This window comes from Herpailurus yagouaroundi, unplaced genomic scaffold (assembly GCF_014898765.1).
Source record: "Herpailurus yagouaroundi ecotype Mexico unplaced genomic scaffold, PumYag 162, whole genome shotgun sequence".
NCBI lineage: Eukaryota > Metazoa > Chordata > Mammalia > Carnivora > Felidae > Herpailurus > Herpailurus yagouaroundi.
In genome coordinates this window covers 70,678,295-70,697,360 of record NW_024412403.1, presented here as the reverse complement: position 1 = coordinate 70,697,360, position 19,066 = coordinate 70,678,295, and the positions used below count along the sequence as shown (strand labels likewise).

Here is a 19,066-nt window from a genome sequence, read left to right as displayed (position 1 = left end):
AGACCTTGACCACCATGATTTTAGGGGTTCTTTTTCCTTTTTTTTTTTTTTTTTTTTTGCAGTTTATCTATTTTCTTTTACTTTACGTTAGTAATATCAAATTACTTGCTCAAGTTCTTGAGTCTTATTTACTGCTTCTAAGTTGCTATGGTCTTGGAAATGACCTAACCATCTAACAAGATTGTTAAATAATCTAACAAGAGGTAAAGTGGTTGTTGGGACAGATAGAAAGGTGCTTCTATGAAAAGATAAGAGCTGTATCTTTGTGATATCTCTTTTGGTTGCTCAGAGGTTGGTTTTTATTTTCTTCTGGTTTCTTAATAACATTATAAATAGGTAATATTTGCTGAATAGCTGTGTTCTTGATAATTAAATTTATGCCTCTACAGAATGTAGTATTCCATGTGGTTTAACTTGAGGGTTTCTTAGATATTTTGTTTTTGTTTTTGTTTTTGTTTTTTTGTTTTTTTTTAATTTTTTTTTCAACGTTTTAATTTTATTTTTGGGACAGAGAGAGACAGAGCATGAACGGGGGAGGGGCAGAGAGAGAGGGAGACACAGAATCGGAAACAGGCTCCAGGCTCTGAGCCATCAGCCCAGAGCCTGACGCGGGGCTCGAACTCACGGACCGCGAGATCGTGACCTGGCTGAAGTCGGATGCTTAACCGACTGCGCCACCCAGGCGCCCCTGTTTTTGTTTTTTTTTTAATGTTTATTTATTTCTGAGGCAGAGAGAGACAGAGCATGAGTGGGGGAGGGTCAGAGAGAGAGGGAGACACAGAATCAGAAGCAGGCTCCAGGCTCTGAGCTGGCAGCACAGAGCCCGACGCGGGGCTCGACCTCACAAACCGTGAGATCATGATCTGAGCCGAAGTCGGTCGCTCAACCGACTGAGCCACCCAGGTGCCCCTAGAACTATATTTTGTAACTGGTAGCTGTTTCAGCTACTTAAAAATTACCAAACTGCTTACTATGGCTTACTAGAGTGATATCACAAAACAAGAGTAAGAGGTTGTTACTTTGAAATGAATATTCTTTTCCCTTATACATTGATTTGGCAAAAGCAGGGCTCACAGTAAGTGCATGTTGTGATCTCTAGACCTCTATATCTAATTGGTTTGGTAAGAAAATGGGGAAAGTGAGACTTGTTGACTAAATTCCAGAGATCATAAATCAAAAAAGTGAAAGTAATACGCCTTACTGCTTACCAGTCCAATGTCTTCTCAGATATCCTGAGGGAGGTGGGATGATGCTGAGCAGGACTCAGAGGACAGAACTGGGGATCAGTGGTCAAGAATGGCTTTACTGGGATCTTATTAAAGAGACAGGAGGAAGAATATTTCTACGTCTGGAGACTTCCAGACAAACCAAATGGAAAGTGCTGAAATTTGTGATAAAAAAAAAAAAAGAAAAGAAAGAAGGAAGGAAGGAAGGAAGGAAGGAAGGAAGAAAAAGAAAGACTGGGAACTTCTATTAAGTACTCCAGAAAGTTTTCCCTTAGAGCTTATTGGTTTCATAGTCTGACAAGGTTATCATGTCATGGGAACTACGCATTTTCTGTTCTTTTAAAACTGATGCCATTTGATGACATAGCAGGGTATTAATCATTAGGAGTTGATAAGAGAAGAGTGGTTCTCCACATCCTATTCAGACCTTTTAGAGCTCTGGATCATTTAACATCCAACTCTTGCTTGCTCTTAGTTATTCCTAGCAAAGGGCCATACTGAGGTCTTATTTTCTAGAGCTGGGCTGTCCAGTGTGATAGCCACTTGCCATCTAAATTAGTTAAATTGAATAAAATGAAAAACTCTGTTCTCAGTAGCACAGATCACACTTCAAGTGTTCAATTGCCATGCAAGTTTGGTGGCTATAGTATTAAACAGCAAGGACACAGAACATTTCCAGAAACATTGAAGAAAGCTTTATTGGATAGTACTGTTCTACAGTCTTGCCTCACCTGTTCATAGGGTCTCATCAGGAACTCTTGGGGCTGGTAGTTTTATCTCCAGCATGACTACTTAACTTGGTAAATGCCTTGATGAGCCTGACCATAGGACTTCCTCCTGAATTGTATCCTACAACATTCAACCTTTACCTCTTAGCCCCTTTCTGCAACAGAGTTCCGAGAGAGCATTAGGACTTTATACCAACACTATTCTTGCGTCTTGAGATTCCCTTTCTTTGTTATATTTTGGAAACTGAGTTATTTCCATTTGTTGGCTATGTAATTAACCAACCAATGTTCTTGCTGACTCAGTTAACAATGGAACATGTTTAGTATGCTGTAGAGAAGACACTTAAATTGGGAATTGGACAAAATGAACTATGAGGCTTTAGGGCCCTATGGTTCTATTTTAACAAAACATAGAGGGTTGACTGATATTCCCTATAAGCTGTCAAAAAATGTGTTCCATTAGGTATTCTGATTATCTATATATTTATTTACATATGTTTTTGTTTTGGTTGAAGGTGGGGATTATCAGGTAGTTGGGGATAGAGGGGAAATTTAAGTTGAAAAAAAAACTTCAATGGAATTTGATACGTATGGCCCACAAGGTAGAATAATTAGCCTTAGATGAATTCTAGTGTCAGAATTCCCCACAATTTTGCTGAGGGGAAGCTACTTTCAGTTCCTCAAAGCCTGGTTATCATTCTGATTGGATATGAAGATGCTGCCCTAAGGAGAACTGGGGAAGGACATTGCCGAATTCTTGACTTCACTCTCCATGAGCAATTTTGGACAATTGTGGAAAAATAGGGGTGAGTGAGAAAAAAGTCTGACAGCAACTGACTTAGAAAACTTAACAGGTAGGGGCGCGTAGGTGGCTCAGTCAGTTGAGCCTCTGACTTCGGCTCAGGTCACGATCTCATGGTTCGTGAGTTCGAGCCCCAGCATCTGGCTCTCTGCAGTTGGTGCAAGACCTACTTTGGATCCTGTGTTCCCCTCTCGGTGCCCCTCCCCCACTCATGCTCTCTCTCAAAAAATAAACAAACATGAAAAAAAAAAAAAAAAGAAAAGAAAATTTAACAGGTAATATCACCAGGCAGTAACAGGTAATATTACCAGGCAACATTTGCCAATCAGCTTTGATCCACTCATTGAGAGGCCCTGATGATGAGTATTTATGGCCCTAAGTATGCTCTGGGGAAACCCTCCACCAACCTACTTGTTATGAAAATCGTAGATCTCCTGGATGTTGCCAAAGATGATATGCTCTTTATTAAGGATCCCAGGGGGGATCTCCTCCACGCCACTGGTCATTTCCCACAGGTAGGTCTGTAAGATAGCAATATCTTCATCACTGGCAAGTACTACAAAATGCAGACAAAATAAATAGGTCTTCACACGGGAGGGCTAAGACTCAGACTGGGCTTGCATATGGAGTGTAAAAAGTGAGATGGTAAATAAACAGAACGGGAAGAAAGAAAACCCAAATGTTCCATTACCTTCAACTGTTGCTAGGGAAACTCACATTCTGGACTCTAGCAAAGTACAAACTCCACATTCCTTTTATTAAACGCGTGTGTGTTTGAGTGTGTCTGGGGGAAGGTGTAAATTGCAGACTCAACTTAAGTGCACTGAGTATGTCATGGTTTTTATTTTGAATTCAAGTCTTGTCTACGCTAGCTGGGGCTAGCTCCAATCTGAGAAGAGTTTCTTTTCAAAAGCATTTTAAAATCCCCTGCAATTACTACTGACTCTGGGAGAAAGATTTCCTTTGTTGGCTTTTATGTGTTAAGCTCCGGGAGAAGACAAGGAGCACTGAGCTCCTCTCAAGGACTTGATGCTGGCAAGGCTGTCATTTTTCCAATACAGCTGTGAACCGATTACTGCAAGACTTACCTCTAAGCACTCATGTAAGTCCCTTACATACGCCTTCTCTGTCTGCAGTAATTCAGCCATAATGAATCTAGAAGAAAACAAATGGGCTTTTAGTTGGTTCGGGATATAATACCTCCCCTCCTTCAAACTTCCCTTCCCCACCCCAGCATTTATGACATTCCTGAATGACCCCATTTTTTTGCTTTACCAACATGTCTCTTCCTTTCTTCAAAATTCCTTGCCTCTGAGTATTATCATTGGTTCTCTATCGCTCCAGGATGTTTGTGTTCAGCTAGTTCCATATTCTCTCCCTTTCCTGCCTCAGTCTCGCCACTCTGTGATGCTTTGCTGACACACGTGTGTCCTCCATTACACGTGTGTGCTCACATGTATGCACAAACATGCAGCAACACTCATACTCATTCTCACCAGCTAGACAGCTCCACTCTCAGCTTCCTGCATGGAAGTCTCACAGCTCCCAGAATGAGGATTTCTGTTTCCTGTTCAATAGAACTGTTGACTTTTACCAAAATGGTAGCCGTACTAGAAGTCAAACCAGGTTTAAAAGCCAGGCACAGATGCCCAAGATGCTGCCACTGAGACTGGGGGGCGGGGGGGTAGCACACTTTTTCTATAAAGAGCCTGAGAGTCAATATTTGTGGGCAACTTTGCTGTTGTAATGTGAAAGGAGCCACAGACAATATGAAAAGAAAAAGTGTGGTTGTGTTCCAATAAGACTTTATTTATGGACACAAAAAGAATTTTATCCAATTTTCACATCATAAAATATTTTTCTTTTGATATTTTTTCAATCACTTAAAAATATTTAAAAAATAACTTTATGCTTACAGACTATGCAAAACAGACGAGGGGTCAGATTTGGCCCGTAGGCCATAGTTTGCTGACCTCTGGCCTAGATTATCCTGTACACGTTGATGCTATTCTAACGGGGCTTGTTTACAGCACAGACTGGTGTGAGTGAAGCTGAGCAAGCAAATCCAGGCACAGCACAAGTTAACAATGTTGTGACTGCTCTTTGGTCTCCCGTAAAGCAAAGCTTGTGCTTCACATCTGTAAGGAGAGAGCTCCCTTCCACTTGGGCCCCAAAACAACACAATGCTCTCTGGCAGTTATTAAACTTATGATGCGTGGCTTCATTGAAGTATACCTACTTCATTTTCTTTCTTTTACAGATTTTTAGTAAAAAATGGTGCTTCCTAGCTGACATGTGATATGCAGTAATGTCTAATTTGCCAAAGTATATGCTTACACATTTATCTTATAGGCTTTCTATGTCAGTTTTTCATGGTAGTTCATAACGAAAGCCCCAATTTGAAGGTGCTCCATCACATGAAAGTTTTGAGAATGACTATCCCTAAAGTGTCCCCTGTGGGGAATTTCACAAGAAATATGAAAATGAGCAGCATCTTTTCCTGGACCTTTACCTTTGTGGGATTTTCCTTAAAGCAATACACTGTTCTAGCAGTGGTCTTTCTATTAATTTTAAAGTATTAATTTAAAAAAATTTCCTTTTGCAGGAGTTAAGTAGCCACTCTCTTAATATTCTTATTCTATTGGTAGAGTGGAAAGGGCATGAGCTTTAAAGTCAGACAAATAGAAGCTGAGTTTTGATTTTGTCATTTACTGGAGGTAGGACTTGCTTCTCCAAACCTCAGACTCCTTACTTATATAACAGCTGATCACACAGGGTTGCTGAAAGGATTAAGTGAGATCACATAAGCAAAGTTTCTTATACACTGCAGGTACTTGGTAGACAAGGAAAGAAGGAAAATCAGGAGGAACATAATCTGAGATGCTTTGAAAAGTTATCTTTGATTTTACTGCCTTGGTTTCTGGTATTCTTCCACCCTCTCCCTTTTTCTCCATCTGCTTCCTGTAGTCTTGACTGTCTTTCTTCATAATTTAGCTCCACTACCCTCCATCTCATTTTGTTCTCTTTTCCACCTGCCCTTTAACATCCTCTGGCTATTTGGTGACCCTGAGAGAGTCCAGCAGGAAGATTTGGCCAAGTATGATCTCTTAATTACCCTCCTTGTTACAGGCTGAATTGTGTTCCCCCAAAATTCATATGTTAAAGTCCTAGTACCTCAGAATGCAACTTTATTTAGAAATAGCCATTACAAATGTAAATAGTTAAGACTGAGTCATACTGGAGAAGGGTAGGGCCCTATTCCAAAGTGACTGGTGTCATTAAAAAAGGGAGAAATAGGGGCGCCTGGGTGGCTCGGTCGGTTAAGCGTCCGACTTCAGCTCAGGTCATGATCTCACGGTCCGTGAGTTTGAGCCCCGCGTCAGGCTCTGTGCTGACACCTCAGAGCCTGGAGCCTGTTTCAGATTCTGTGTCTCCCTCTTTCTCTGCCCCTCCCCTGTTCATGCTCTGTCTCTCTCTGTCTCAAAAATAAATAAACATTAAAAAAAAAATTTTTTTAAAAAGGGAGAAATATGTATATAAGTATATTTTGGGAGAATGCCATGTGCACCTGAAGCCAGCCATCCAGAAGGTAAGGAGAAAGGCCTGGAACAAATCCTTCCTTCCAAGCCCTCAGAAGGAATCAACTCTGCCAACACTTTGATCTCAGATTTCCAGTCTCTAGAACTGTGAAACAATATATTTCTGCCGTTGAAACTACCTAATTCATCATACTTTGTTACAGCAGCCCAAACAAACTAATACACTTCCCAGATAAAACACAAGCTCTGGCTTTGCAGACTGGCTTCAGTTTCTTCAGCTCCAAGGGACCTGTGGTCCTACTCTATTTTGATAAAATCAACTACATTGGGCTTCTTAATTTTAGGACACACTATTTTTTTCCAGCACTACCCAAAAATGAATCTGTCAAAACGTTTTCCATAAAGCCCTTGCAAGATCTCTGGGTATGTGTAATTCCCCAGCACCAATATAAAGAAAGCAGAGTGATCAAGAAATGTTTTATATGGTGGGCATGGTTCCTTGTTTCCACTATCCAATGCTCTATAATTCTTGATTTGTGTGAAGTGTGGCTAGAAGCATCATGTCTGTCTATTCCACCCTTCTGTGGGTGGTCATGAGGACACATTAAGCTGTCAAAAGGGTCATGTAGCAGAGAAAAACAAGACGAGCTTGCTAATTGGGTGAAAGCTCTCCAAAACATACTCTTTCTTCCGGGCTGACTTCCGCTTCTCTTCATTGACTTCATGGTTGGCATCCCGTAGCTTGACCTCGCGATCTGAAAGGCTCGCTGGGATGATGTCCAGCTCCAAGTCCTTATTGTCCTACACAGAGAGAGATGGCAGAGGTCATCTGAGAGATGCTTCAGGAGAGCAACTCACCAAAGTTAGGGGAGGAGGTAGAAGGCAAAACGGGAGAAAGACATAATGGAGCAAGTTCAGAAGATGGGGAATCCCTCAAATGGCCACCTACGAGTGCTCTTCTTTAAGGAAAATACATTTTTTTTCCAAATAAGAAATATTTAAAATGTTCAAGTCAACTGGTCAGGGCTAATATCCATAGCAAGGAAAAACAATAAGTATATTTAATAATTAGTGTCATATTTCCCCAAGGATTTCAGTCCTTATTAAATCAATCAATCTATCTATACACACACACACATATAAATTAGTCTAAGATTGGTTATTAACCATTAAAACAGTGTGAAACCTAAATACATGAAGATATAAGAAAACTTTCATTTGTCAAGGGAAAATAATAAAAGCCAATATTTTTATTTAAATGAACAACTTCCCCTATAAACAGAAAGCTAAATGATAGAACAATTACGAAATTTTCTAGCTGCCCATCCCTGCTTATTTCAACCACTGTTTTGTATGCATACAGGGTGGGAGCCTTTAGAAAAAAATCTCACAGTTTAAAGCATGGGGGATATGTTATTATTTCCCTCAATTTTAGCGGTTTAACTAGTGCACTCTCTAGTCTGCTCTGCTTCAGAGCATGAGCCTATTTAAAGATTTAAGAATTAGAAATCCTAGGATTAAATTGCCAGCCTATATTTAGCTCTTAATTCATAGGTTACTGACCTCTATTACAAAGAAGAGATTAACAGTCAGTCTTTCCTTGATTCATGGCAAATAGTATCTCTTTTCAGCTGAAATGTCAAACAGCCTTTGTACAACTGTATCCCTTATTCTTGAAAGAGCACTATTGTGCATACTGGGGACCCTAACATTTGCTGATTAACATAATTGGTTGGAAGATGGTACTGATGAAGCCAAGGTAAAGGGTTTAATCGCCAAAGGCAACAGTTAACTCTACACATGGAAAAACTGTTCTGTAGCCATGGGTCCCACCCCTGGCCAGCCAATTTTGCTGTATAGTACTAATCATGAGGGGCTGGAGGCCAATGGCTTACCAAGATCCATCCCCTCCACTAGAAAAACCACACAAGGCAGGCGTTCTAGGGGTCAATAGCTCAGAAAGATTGCTCTGGACAGCCCACTTCCTTCCATGGTAATGAGATCAGTGGCACGGAGAGGGAGAGAAGGGAGGATGTCCCAGCTAAGCAACCCCCATGCCCACCTCTGTGTTGACGCCGAGGGCTTTCTCCAGGGAGTACCGGTACTTTCCCATCCTCAAGGAGAAGTCTCTGTAATGCTTGTCCACTGTGGTCACCCATTTCCTGATCTCTGTGGCATGAATGTGGCCTTTTTCCACAAAGCTATCGGCCAGTTGAATCAGAAGCTTCACCTTCTCCTTTGTTTGCTGTCCCAAAAGATGGTCTTAAATTACTAGATTACATTTACTCTCACGGCCCTTCAGTCCCATCACTCTTTTTTTCACAGCAGCCACAGATACCTCACTGCCTGCCTGGGTTTATAGCCCAGCTCTCACTTACTAGCTGGGAGATCTTGAATAAATTAGTTAAATCCTCAGTGCCTCAGTTCCTTCACCTGCAAAATAGGGATCATAATAATCCTACATCATAGGTTGTTGTGAACATTTCATGAAATGACAATGTAGAATGCTCAGAACAGTGCCTGGAACATAGTGCTCATATTAAGAGCTCAGGAAGCAATACATGTTAGCCATCATGACTACTGTAAGAATCTTACATATTAACATATTTATCAGTTCACAGAATAGGTTAAAGTCACATCTGAGATCCATTTGAGTCTTAAAGTATCTCTAAATGGTGGATGGAAGGAGGTGGTGTGGGGTCTTTTTGAGCCAAGATGAAAAAAGCTGAGGCTTAGAGAGGCTTAGGGCTTGTTCAAATTCATACCACCTGTGAGCGACACAGCCTGTTTGCCTCTGGACCAAAGTGCCTAGTTCTCTTCCCTTCACTGTATTGGCCTGAAGTGGGCTTGTCAACAGGTAAGCTGACTTTGGCCAGGATCTAAAGAAATCCAATTAACATATTTAAGAGTGAAGTCTGCCCCTTTCACTACCAGGATCTTGTCTGAGAGAAGGAGAAGGAGGGAGGGAGAGGAGGTGGGGGGGGGGAGGGAGAGAGAGAAAGAGAGAGAATGGAGTTAATGAAGCTAGTATCTACTACAGGGCTAAGGTAGAGTTTTGATGTGTATTGGATTAATTTCATTTCTAGCAAGAGGTTGTTCAACATCTACTCTGTCCATACCACTGTACCTAACCACTGTGCGGAAGGCTGTGGGGACAGGCTCGGGGGGTAAACAAAAGCAGAGAAAAAGATACTCATTTTCCCTAAACAGTCTATATCTCTAGAGGGGATAAGATAGTCATGTAGAGTGGTTAAATAACTTGGGGCATTACGTAACTGAACGTCAACATGAGAAGGATGTAGAGTTAACACTGCAGGAATTTTAAAACAGGAAAAAAATGAAGGTGGGCTGGCATGGGCAGGAAAGGTCTCGTGGGGAAGCAGGACTATGTCAGTAAGATACGGAAACAGAAGAAATGTTCAAAGAAGTAAACACTTGCTTATCTTTTATCCTAAGGTTGGGTTTTGAAACTCCAAAATCAGGGAAGCTTGATTAATTTTACGAAACAGTAAAGAATACTGTAATAATATTCTGAGAAGTAAAATTATCTTTTGGATTGGAAGAGAGTAGGTCCAAGATTTAGATCATGCTAAAATCTAGATAACTGAGGCAAAAAATTTCTGGAGCAAAAGTAGAACGGACAGAAGAGCCTTTCTTCTTCTTCTTCTTTTTTAATGTTTATTTTGAGAGAGAGAGAGAGACAGAGCATGAGCAGAAGAGGGGCAGAGAGAGAGAGAGAGAGAGGGAGACACAGAATCTGAAGGAGGCTCCAGGCTCTGAGCTCTCAGCACAGAGCCCTATGTGGGGCCTGAATCAACGAACCATGAGATCATGACCTGAGCCAAATTTGGATGCTTAACCAACTGAGTCACCCAGGTGCTCCAGAAGAGCCTTTCTTTATTCCACCCTCCTCCCTCACTTTTCCAGGCTCATCTCCCACAATAGACTAACCCTCTCAAGAAATGCCAGAAAGGGACTCCTTCTAGCCAGAAAGACAAGCAAGGCCAGAAAGATGTGGAATCCAGCTCTTCAGCAACACACATGTCTGAACCTCTCCTGTCTCAGGACAATGAGCTGGTACCCAGGCTGGGAAACGAGGGCCCCAAAAAACTTTGGTGTGAAGGAAAGAAGGTGGGTATGGGGACAGGAGAAGCATCTCCTTAGCCATGATAAGGCAAAGAATAATAGCATTGGGAATTGGTTAAGAAAAGATCCCTGGTATCCTAAGGACTTCTACCTCACTACATTTAGGGGTTTTTTTCCCCCTCTGAAAACAATTGTTATAAGGTTTGCTATTTATTTAAAACAGAGATTAATTTTTTGCAGCTATAATCAAGAAATCTTTATGTAAAACTCTTGAAAGCACTTATTTATTTTTATTTATTTACTCTCTCAGTAAGATGTCATCATGAAATGGGAGTTTCATGGCCAGCTGGTGGCAGCAGCCCTACAGGCAGTTCCATCACAGGAAATGGCATCCTGAAACCTGGAAACTGTGATTCAGATGCAACAGAGAGAATGGCTTGTGACCAAGAGGGTCCCAGGTATGTATGGACCTGGGGGAACAAATGGACAGTAAATTGGGCAGTGTAGACAAACCCTCCTCATGTGGTCTCACCTACCTTAGTGGCTGCCTCCAGGATCTCCATGGCCCCTAAGCACCAGTCATGCTGACCTCACATGTCCCTCCTGCTGTCATGGGTGGTACCTACTCATCCCTGCTTTCCATCCAGTGGCCCTCTTCCCCACCAGCTGATGGGGGATGCTCTTTCCCCTGTCCCTAAAGCACTATATGTGTACCTCTACTTCAGCACATATCAGTCTGAGTCACTTATGTGTCTCCTTCATTAGACTGTGTACATCTCAAAGGTAAGTGTTACATCTGATTCATTTGTATCTCCAGGGTCTAGAAAATAGTGGGCATACCATAAATGTTGAATAAATGAATTAGTGAGTAATATTGTGTTTGGAGGTAAGTAAAGCTGGACCAGCAAAAGTTGAGGGTTTATACTGGGGAGAATTAGATGAAAAATTTGACCCATACACTGGACTGCAACCATGCACCTACTTAGAGTAGTCTGAAATGAATTCTCACATACGAGTGACTATGGTGGCACCATGTGACCTGCCAAATGCTTGGCCACAGCTGATGATATCAGAGGCAAACACTTGTATCACTGGGGTGGCCCATCAATATGAAGCCACTGACTTCTTGTGTGGTGTCCTGGCCCCAGTTGTTTTTCTGGGGATTTGGACTGCATGGAAAACTGGGTAGGTGGTTGCAGAGTAGAACTGAAAACAGACAGCAGACATGAGAAGGGAAAGACAAGCTGAATCACAGTGGCGGTGATAATGTATTCCTGATCCCCCTGTCATGAGATGACGAGACAGTGTGATTGCTAGGATGGCCCCTGGTGTAGGGTGACAGCCCAGTGTTCACATCCAGAGGTGAGACTATGCCACATTTCTTGTTCTTCCCATAAGGCTGAGTCATTCAGATTTTCTTGGACTCCTGGGAGGTCTAGCCATGGCTTCTATATTCATTTCCATATACAGCCATACAATATCGTTTCCCTTTCATAATTCAAGCCAGTTTGAATCTCAAGTCTTGCCACCAAAACAGAGTAACTTATATAGACTGATAAAATGGGGGTCAGATTGCAGAGGCTCTTGAATGGTAGGGTCAGGTGTATGGGCCATGAAGCCTTTAGGAAATGTAATTCATTTGAGCCTGGACATTTAGAATGGATAAATATCTCACTTATCCTGGGCTTCATGGTTCCTCTAATGTATGTTTTGCTCTATTTTGAATTCTATGTAATCTGCTAGAAAAGTCAGAGGTAAAAATAAAGGGGTCAGTAGTTCTATTTTTCTTCCTCCCCCCCCCCTTTTTCTTCTTTCCCTTCTTTGATCAGTTAATATTATGTCATCTTTCCCTGATCAGTGAGCCTTACTCTGAATATAGTTTTCAAAAAGCCCTTTTGGTATCTTTTGCACATTTGATAAGTTATTAAAGTTATTTAGCCTTCTGATGTTATTCTCATAATCTTATTATAATCTTCCAATTTGCCTTTCATTGCTGATATTCCTTGTATTTATTGATACATTCTTTGTAGATATGAATTTACTGAGCTCCCTGTGTGGGTAAAAAGTTCTCTTGAGATACATCTTCATATTCATTCCACAGGGGAGAGTTTGTCACTATATGTGAGAAACTAAAACTTTCAAAAATGTCTATTGCATGTAAACTATATCCTCTTACGAGTCTCAGAAACAAAATCAGGCCCATCTTTTATCTGAACTGTTCAGATCCTACTTTTCCCAGTGTAAAGCACCTGCAAACAAGCCCAGTGTCCCCTTTCCACACAGCCTTCATTTCTCAATTAGCTAATTTAGTTCAGCTAAGGCACAAGGCACTTTTGTTATCATTTAATTCTCTTTTGTTAAGAATTAAGTCTGACTTATCTCATAGCTTCTTTCACTTTTGGAGATAAAATTACCAGTTTAAAGAAGTGTCTTCTCAACATCAGTTCTCTTTGGGAGATGTAAATAAAATCCCCATGCCCTCCAGAATGGCTATATTAAAAAGATGAATGATAACAAGTGTTGGAGGGGATGTGGAGAAGTCAGAACTCTTATACACCACTGGTGGGGATGTAAAATGGCACAGCCACAGTTGGGCAGCTCCTCAAAAAGTTAAACATACAGTCACCATAGGCCTCAGCCATTCCACTCCTAGGTATATACCTAAGAGAACTGAAAAGAGATGTTTACACAAAGGCTTGTATACAAATATTCATTATTCATAGTAGCCTCAAACAGAAAACAACCCAAATGTCCATCAACTGATGAATGGATAAAAAGTGTGGCATATCTCTATAATGGAGTATTATTCAGTCAGACAAAGCGATGAAGTAATGATGCATGCCACAATATGAATGAACCTTGAAAACATTATACATGAAAAAAGCCAGACACAAAAGGCCACGTATTACAGGATTCCCGGATTCTGTTTATATGAAATTTCCAGAATAGGCAAATTCATAAAGACAGAAAATAGAATAGTGGTTCCAGGGGCTGAGGAGAGGAAGGAATGGGGAGTCACTGCTAATGGGTACAGGGTTTCTTTTGAGGGTAATGAAAATGTTCTGGAGCTAGATAGTGGCAATGGTTGTATGACCTTGTGAATATACAAAATCCACTGAATTGTAAAAAATGAAAAACCAAAGAATCTTCAAACAAAATTTTGCTATTAGAAGAAATAGATTTCTTCCAGCTGCCAAAATGATTAAGCTTTCCTATCATCATGTGCTTTGACTCCTTATAAATTTGGAAGCCCACAATAGGAAAATATCTCGTGTACTCTTCTAACTGGATTTTCTACAGCCTACCACAATAAGAAAAATTTTGTTACCCTCTTATCCCCACCTGATTCTCTTTATCTTATTTTTCTCTTTACACTTGTGGCTTGCTATATAGAAAGTATATTTTTATATGTAGTGTTTCTTCTATTTGATCTGTTTCTTTGGAGCAGAGAATAATAATTCAATATATTCAATATGCTCTATTGCCCTGTTTAGTTGTGAGGGCCACCCTATTTTTTCTCTGTGTTGAGGTCAATTTGGTTTCCATTTCCAATTCACTTTACTGGTTATAAAGACTAAAATCAAAGGTAGCTAGTTAAAGGAGGCTTGCCTCTGGGAAGTGCAGCTGGAGAGGAACAGGAGGCAACTGTTGCCTTTAATCAGAAGCTCTTCAGCTGGATTCGTTACCCTGTAATAAATATTCTTGAGACTTAGAACATGATAGATGGGAAAATGAAACCCCATTATGGAAAGAGTTAAGTTAGGAGGGAGAGAGAACAGAGAGAGCCAAAGGAATAGAATCACATTAAATATAGATTTGGTGTAGGGAGTCATTGAATCTACCCAAACTTCTTTTTTCCCCTATGTTCACAAATATTTGCAGCCTCCCTTTGATGCATGATTCAGTCAGGCAAGTAAACAAAGTGTGGTTCTTATCCTTTGGGATCTTGCTGGCTCAGACATGAGATGACACTTCGCACAGATTACTGGAGAACAGGATGGTTCATGGCAGGTCCCTTAAGGGTTATACAGACAACAGTGGCCGGAATGCAGGGATGGGCCAGATCACATCCCAGCATGTCTGCATGATCACAGAGAAGGAGGCACTCCAGTGGAAAGGCAGGCTCTTTTTTAAAAGTACAAACCAGGGGCGCCTGGGTGGCGCAGTCGGTTAAGCGTCCGACTTCAGCCAGGTCACGATCTCGCGGTCCGTGAGTTCGAGCCCCGCGTCGGGCTCTGGGCTGATGGCTCAGAGCCTGGAGCCTGTTTCTGATTCTGTGTCTCCCTCTCTCTCTGCCCCTCCCCCGTTCATGCTCTGTCTCTCTCTGTCCCAAAAATAAATAAACGTTGAAAAAAAAATTTAAAAAAAAAAGTACAAACCAGAAGGAAGAAAATAATATTCTAGGCAGAAAAACAGTATGGAAAAGGTACGGAGGCAAGAAAGCATATGATGTATCTCTCAGAGGATAAGAAAATACATCCATTCAGCTGGAGCATAAAATTTGCACGAAAGAATAATGAAGATAAAACTGGGGAGGTGAGGTGGTGCTATTGTGGAGGTTGTGGAGGTTGTTAATCTGAAGACACTGGCGAATCACTGAAGTTCTTGGACTGGGTGGAAACAGGACCCACCCAGTGTTTTCAAGATGAATCTCAATGATGAGCAGGATGGATGGGAAGGAAGGAGAGGCTGAAAGCATGGAATCCAGTTAGGGTGGTTACGAATATGAATGGAAAAGAGGAGAAAGACAGCAAGAGGATTTTAAGGAAGAGGAAGTTAAGTTGACTAGACAATTCTCTACATTTCCTCTTAGGTTATGAACAGATTCCGATCCTAACAAGTTCTGGGTATCTACCACAATCCATCTGATGGGGTTGGAACACCAGTGGATCTGATACCATTCTGCTTGTTAATGGTTCATTATTTAGAGGGGGGCAGATAGACACAAAGTATAGGTCATTCAAAAGCTATTTTCATTTGGATTTGAAAAGAGTTCTGGGCATCTGTCACCTTCCTAGTGCTGTTTGCTCTGGTTGGTACTGAAATGAGTCTCTTATCTGAACTGACAGCTTTTCACATTGGATGAAAAGGCCCCGCAGCTCACAGGGTTGCAGGGGAAAGTTTGCCACTATCAGAAGTTCATAGTGTAGAATTCATAAAGTGAATACCCACTCATAAAGTATCAGTTCCAGAAAGAGGCTAAGGGCCTAATTTTGTGACAGGAAACTAGAGGAAATGTGCCTTAGCAGGGATCTTTGGGGCGGGGGTGGGGGTGGGCATCAGTACGTTCCCCCCCACTGTGACCTCCACAAAAGCAGCTCTCATCCTGGTTAGAGCACCTGCCATGTGAGGAAGTGGTGCCAAGACAGCCTCCTCGATGGCAGGGAGCCCAGTGTGAGGCGCGAGGATGCCACAAAGAGGGAACTGAGACAGGAGATTTTCATTCAGACCCAAGGGTCCTCAGACCAAACCCTGGCTGTGAAAACAGATTTCCTCCTACGACAGCATTTCCTGCCTCAGTGTGAATGGGGGTGTGATGGTGTGTGCTGTGTGCGTCAGTGCACATTTTGCTCCCCAGAGACCCCAGCCTGGCTCGTTTGCAGGTCTGAGGCCAGATGGAAGCCGTCGGTTCAGGAAATAAGAAACTCACCTGTTTTGTGAACCCATCCACAGTCACTGGCCTATACGGGTAGACTTCCCAAACCATTCAAACGTCAAGAACGTGTGGATAGGTGCAGAAGTTCACAGTGCAGTGTGCATTTCACATGAGTGTGCCCCTTCGCCTTATATGGTCTAAAAGAATACAGCAGAGTCTACACCTGTAGCATGGAGGTGAGTATTTGGGAGCACAGTGTATAGGAGCTGACTTCTCTCATACAGATGCTCCATCCAGCAGCTGCAATTCTTTGGGTATTCAGGTTTCAATGGAGATCATCCTACCCATGCTCTCCGCCGCCCCACCCCTTGCCCCTGTGGTCAACATTTCTGTGCACTGAAGCTGTTCTCCCTTTCATAATGTAAAACTGGCCAGACTGGGGAGTGCTGGGTGTGTGTGGGGAGGGCTCCAGATTGCTTCCTACCTTGGCGGGCACCCTGAATTCCCCATACTCTTTCAGCAGTTCCTGAGTCTCCTCTGTGGTCTCTCCGGGGGAGGTATGTGTTGAGAGGTAATATTCACCTGTTTCTTGGATCCAGTCCAGCGCCTGTGGGAGGAAACAACCCACCCAGTCCCCCAAAAGTCAGCTGTCAATTGCAAAACATGCATTGTTACACTGTTTGGGACAGTGTGACGGACCCAGGAAATGCTGGCACCATTTGGTCAGTATGGAGCTTGGAAGCTGATTTTAGGACTGAGCCCTCTCCCATTAGACTTGGAGCATCCTACCAGTAAAGAGAATGTCTCATCCTCGTCTTCTAGGCCAGGTCCAGGATCACCCATGAGCTCTCAGAGGCAATCTGACCCCAGCATCTTCTCCCAACTCCTGGTACAGAGTATGGGTAAAGGCTGAAGGACTGCTAAGTGACAGTCTGTTCTCCTTCCTTTTGTCAGCACCACCTCCCATCTCTACTATGCCTGCTGCTGTGACCCTCCTCTGTGTCCCATGCTGTGGTCATCTGGGTGTCCACACAGTCCCCAGAACTGAGGCAAAGTCAGGGCAACATACCTGCTTAGCACTGCGCTCAAACACCACATATTGCTGGCACTGGTCTAACCGTCGCTTCTTCAAGGTCCAGAAGTGCAGGACGCGATTCTCCCTCTGTAAGAGCTCACTCAAGATGGCTGTGGGGCAGAAGAGAGGAGCGCTGCTTCTGGGGGGCGCTGAGCAAATCTGCACACCCCAGGGGCCAGATAACTGTGACTTGCAAATCTCCCCATGGGACTAATCCAGGCACCAGATGGGGGGAACCAAAAGCTTGGTCCACAGAGAACTTCCCAGAGGGGAGCAAGATCGGGGGGCGGTGAGGCCTGTTGATGAAGTTCCATCAGTTAAGGGAGGAAGAGGATGCCCCCAGGGTAACTTAAAAGTGACCCTGATTCTCTTCATACCAAAGCCAGTGCTTGATGGTAAGAGACCTTGGGAGGTGTCAGATCTTAAAATAACAGCTAACTCAGTTGGCCTCTGGAGCCTATGGAGAGCAAGGGGACTTGATAAGAATCCCAGCCACTCTGGAGTGCTAGGAGAGGGTGGGAGAGGAAAAACAGTATGAGGGACAGTATAACTGCATAGATAACCCATGTCCTGAGCCACACTCTCTGCCCTGTACAAGCGGCTATGCATACACAGCACAGCCTTGAAATCATGGGCGTAGGGAAGCTGTGTTAGGATCATGTCTACCTGGAATCATGTCTCTAGGTCCAAATTTCCATGCTAAGAAAAGGTGAATGCTATTCTCGTTACCTCTAATGATATCAGGTGAGAGGACATGCACCAGGCATGTGGCACCACGATGGGCCACGGCAGGTGTTCATCCATGTCATGTCCCTCTCTCCTCCTGTCATTCCAGCAGCAGCTGGCTACATGCCTAAATTTCCTATGTGTTTTAATAGTGTGCTCTATGCTTGAAGCACTCCTATTTAGTTTGTATTGTGTCTGCCTCCTGCTTCCTGCTAATTCTGTTAGATACTAATAAAATATACAATGATATGAAAAACTAATATTTATTAAGCACTTGCTAGGTAGCAAGCACATATTCTCATAATACTCTGTGATGCACATACCATTAATACCTCCATTTAGAGATGAAGACACGGAGGTTCAGAGAGGCTAGGTAACTTGCCCAGGGTCATTCAGATAGAAATGTTTGACCTCAGAGCCTGAGTCCTTAGCTACCTTGGTCCTCTGGGTTAGAGAGGCTGAGAAGCACAGACTACCACTACAGAAGCTTTACAGAAAAGGGCACAATCAAATCACAGTACTTGTACTTCGAACTTTTAGTGCATCCTCCTGGAAGGACAAAAATCTGTCTCTCTTCCTTTAACGCTGAGAACTTTCATAGGTCTCAATTAGTCACCAATCCCTATATGTATGCCTTTATTATGTAACTTTTTAGTTCCTCCACAAAGAGACAAATTGCCCTGCTTCAAGGCTCAGCTGTGTGACCTGATCTGGCAAATGTGTTGTTAACAGATATTAGTGTGTTTGTGCACATGACCTTGCCATCACCACTATAAGGAGTTTTCCCGGGTAATTTCTCCTTCAACTGGGGTCCCAGAATTAATACATGTGGAACAGGCAAGAACCCAACCTGCAGTGAAGGCACCAAGCCAGCCAGACTTGCAGCATGAAACAAAGCCGCATTGCTAAGCCCAGCCAAGACCGCTGGTCCCCAGCCAATGCAGTCACTTGAACAATAAATGCTTACAGTTGAAAGTCACTGAATTTTTGCTTGTTATGCCATAATAATTGCACCTGTAATACAAACTTAAAATAAGTGGTCCTGGCCTTGGGTCCAGGCAGCAGGTGGAAAGGAAATAGGTATTGGAGAAATTGTAGGTCCCTGCTTAGGTGGAAGCTTCAATTGGGCAAAGACAAGTAAGAACCTGTGTTTATTTTAATCTTTTGGCCTCCTAATCCTTGTTTTGCTCACTGCAGAATCTTCTGCGGTGGTTAAGAGAATCAACCCTGATCAGGCAAAAATCCTAGAGTTTCAGATTTCATTTCTCCCCTTTCTGGAAAGCTTTCC

The 19,066-nt window shown here is 42.6% G+C and overlaps 1 protein-coding gene across 20 annotated transcripts in view; it reads right to left on the bottom strand.

Moving 5' to 3' along the window:
- KALRN (kalirin RhoGEF kinase) overlaps nucleotides 1–19,066 on the bottom strand; it is a 673,147-nt gene that overhangs the window by 247,999 nt on the left and 406,082 nt on the right. For all 20 annotated transcript variants that reach the window (XM_040484739.1, XM_040484740.1, XM_040484741.1 and 17 more), the window contains exons 20-25: nucleotides 17,047–17,162; nucleotides 16,462–16,584; nucleotides 8,358–8,540; nucleotides 6,978–7,096; nucleotides 3,845–3,911; nucleotides 3,168–3,277 (exon numbers count right to left, since the gene is read on the bottom strand). In XM_040484739.1, the coding sequence (XP_040340673.1) occupies nucleotides 3,168–3,277; nucleotides 3,845–3,911; nucleotides 6,978–7,096; nucleotides 8,358–8,540; nucleotides 16,462–16,584; nucleotides 17,047–17,162 (718 nt within the window). The remainder of the gene's footprint in view (nucleotides 1–3,167; nucleotides 3,278–3,844; nucleotides 3,912–6,977; nucleotides 7,097–8,357; nucleotides 8,541–16,461; nucleotides 16,585–17,046; nucleotides 17,163–19,066) is intronic.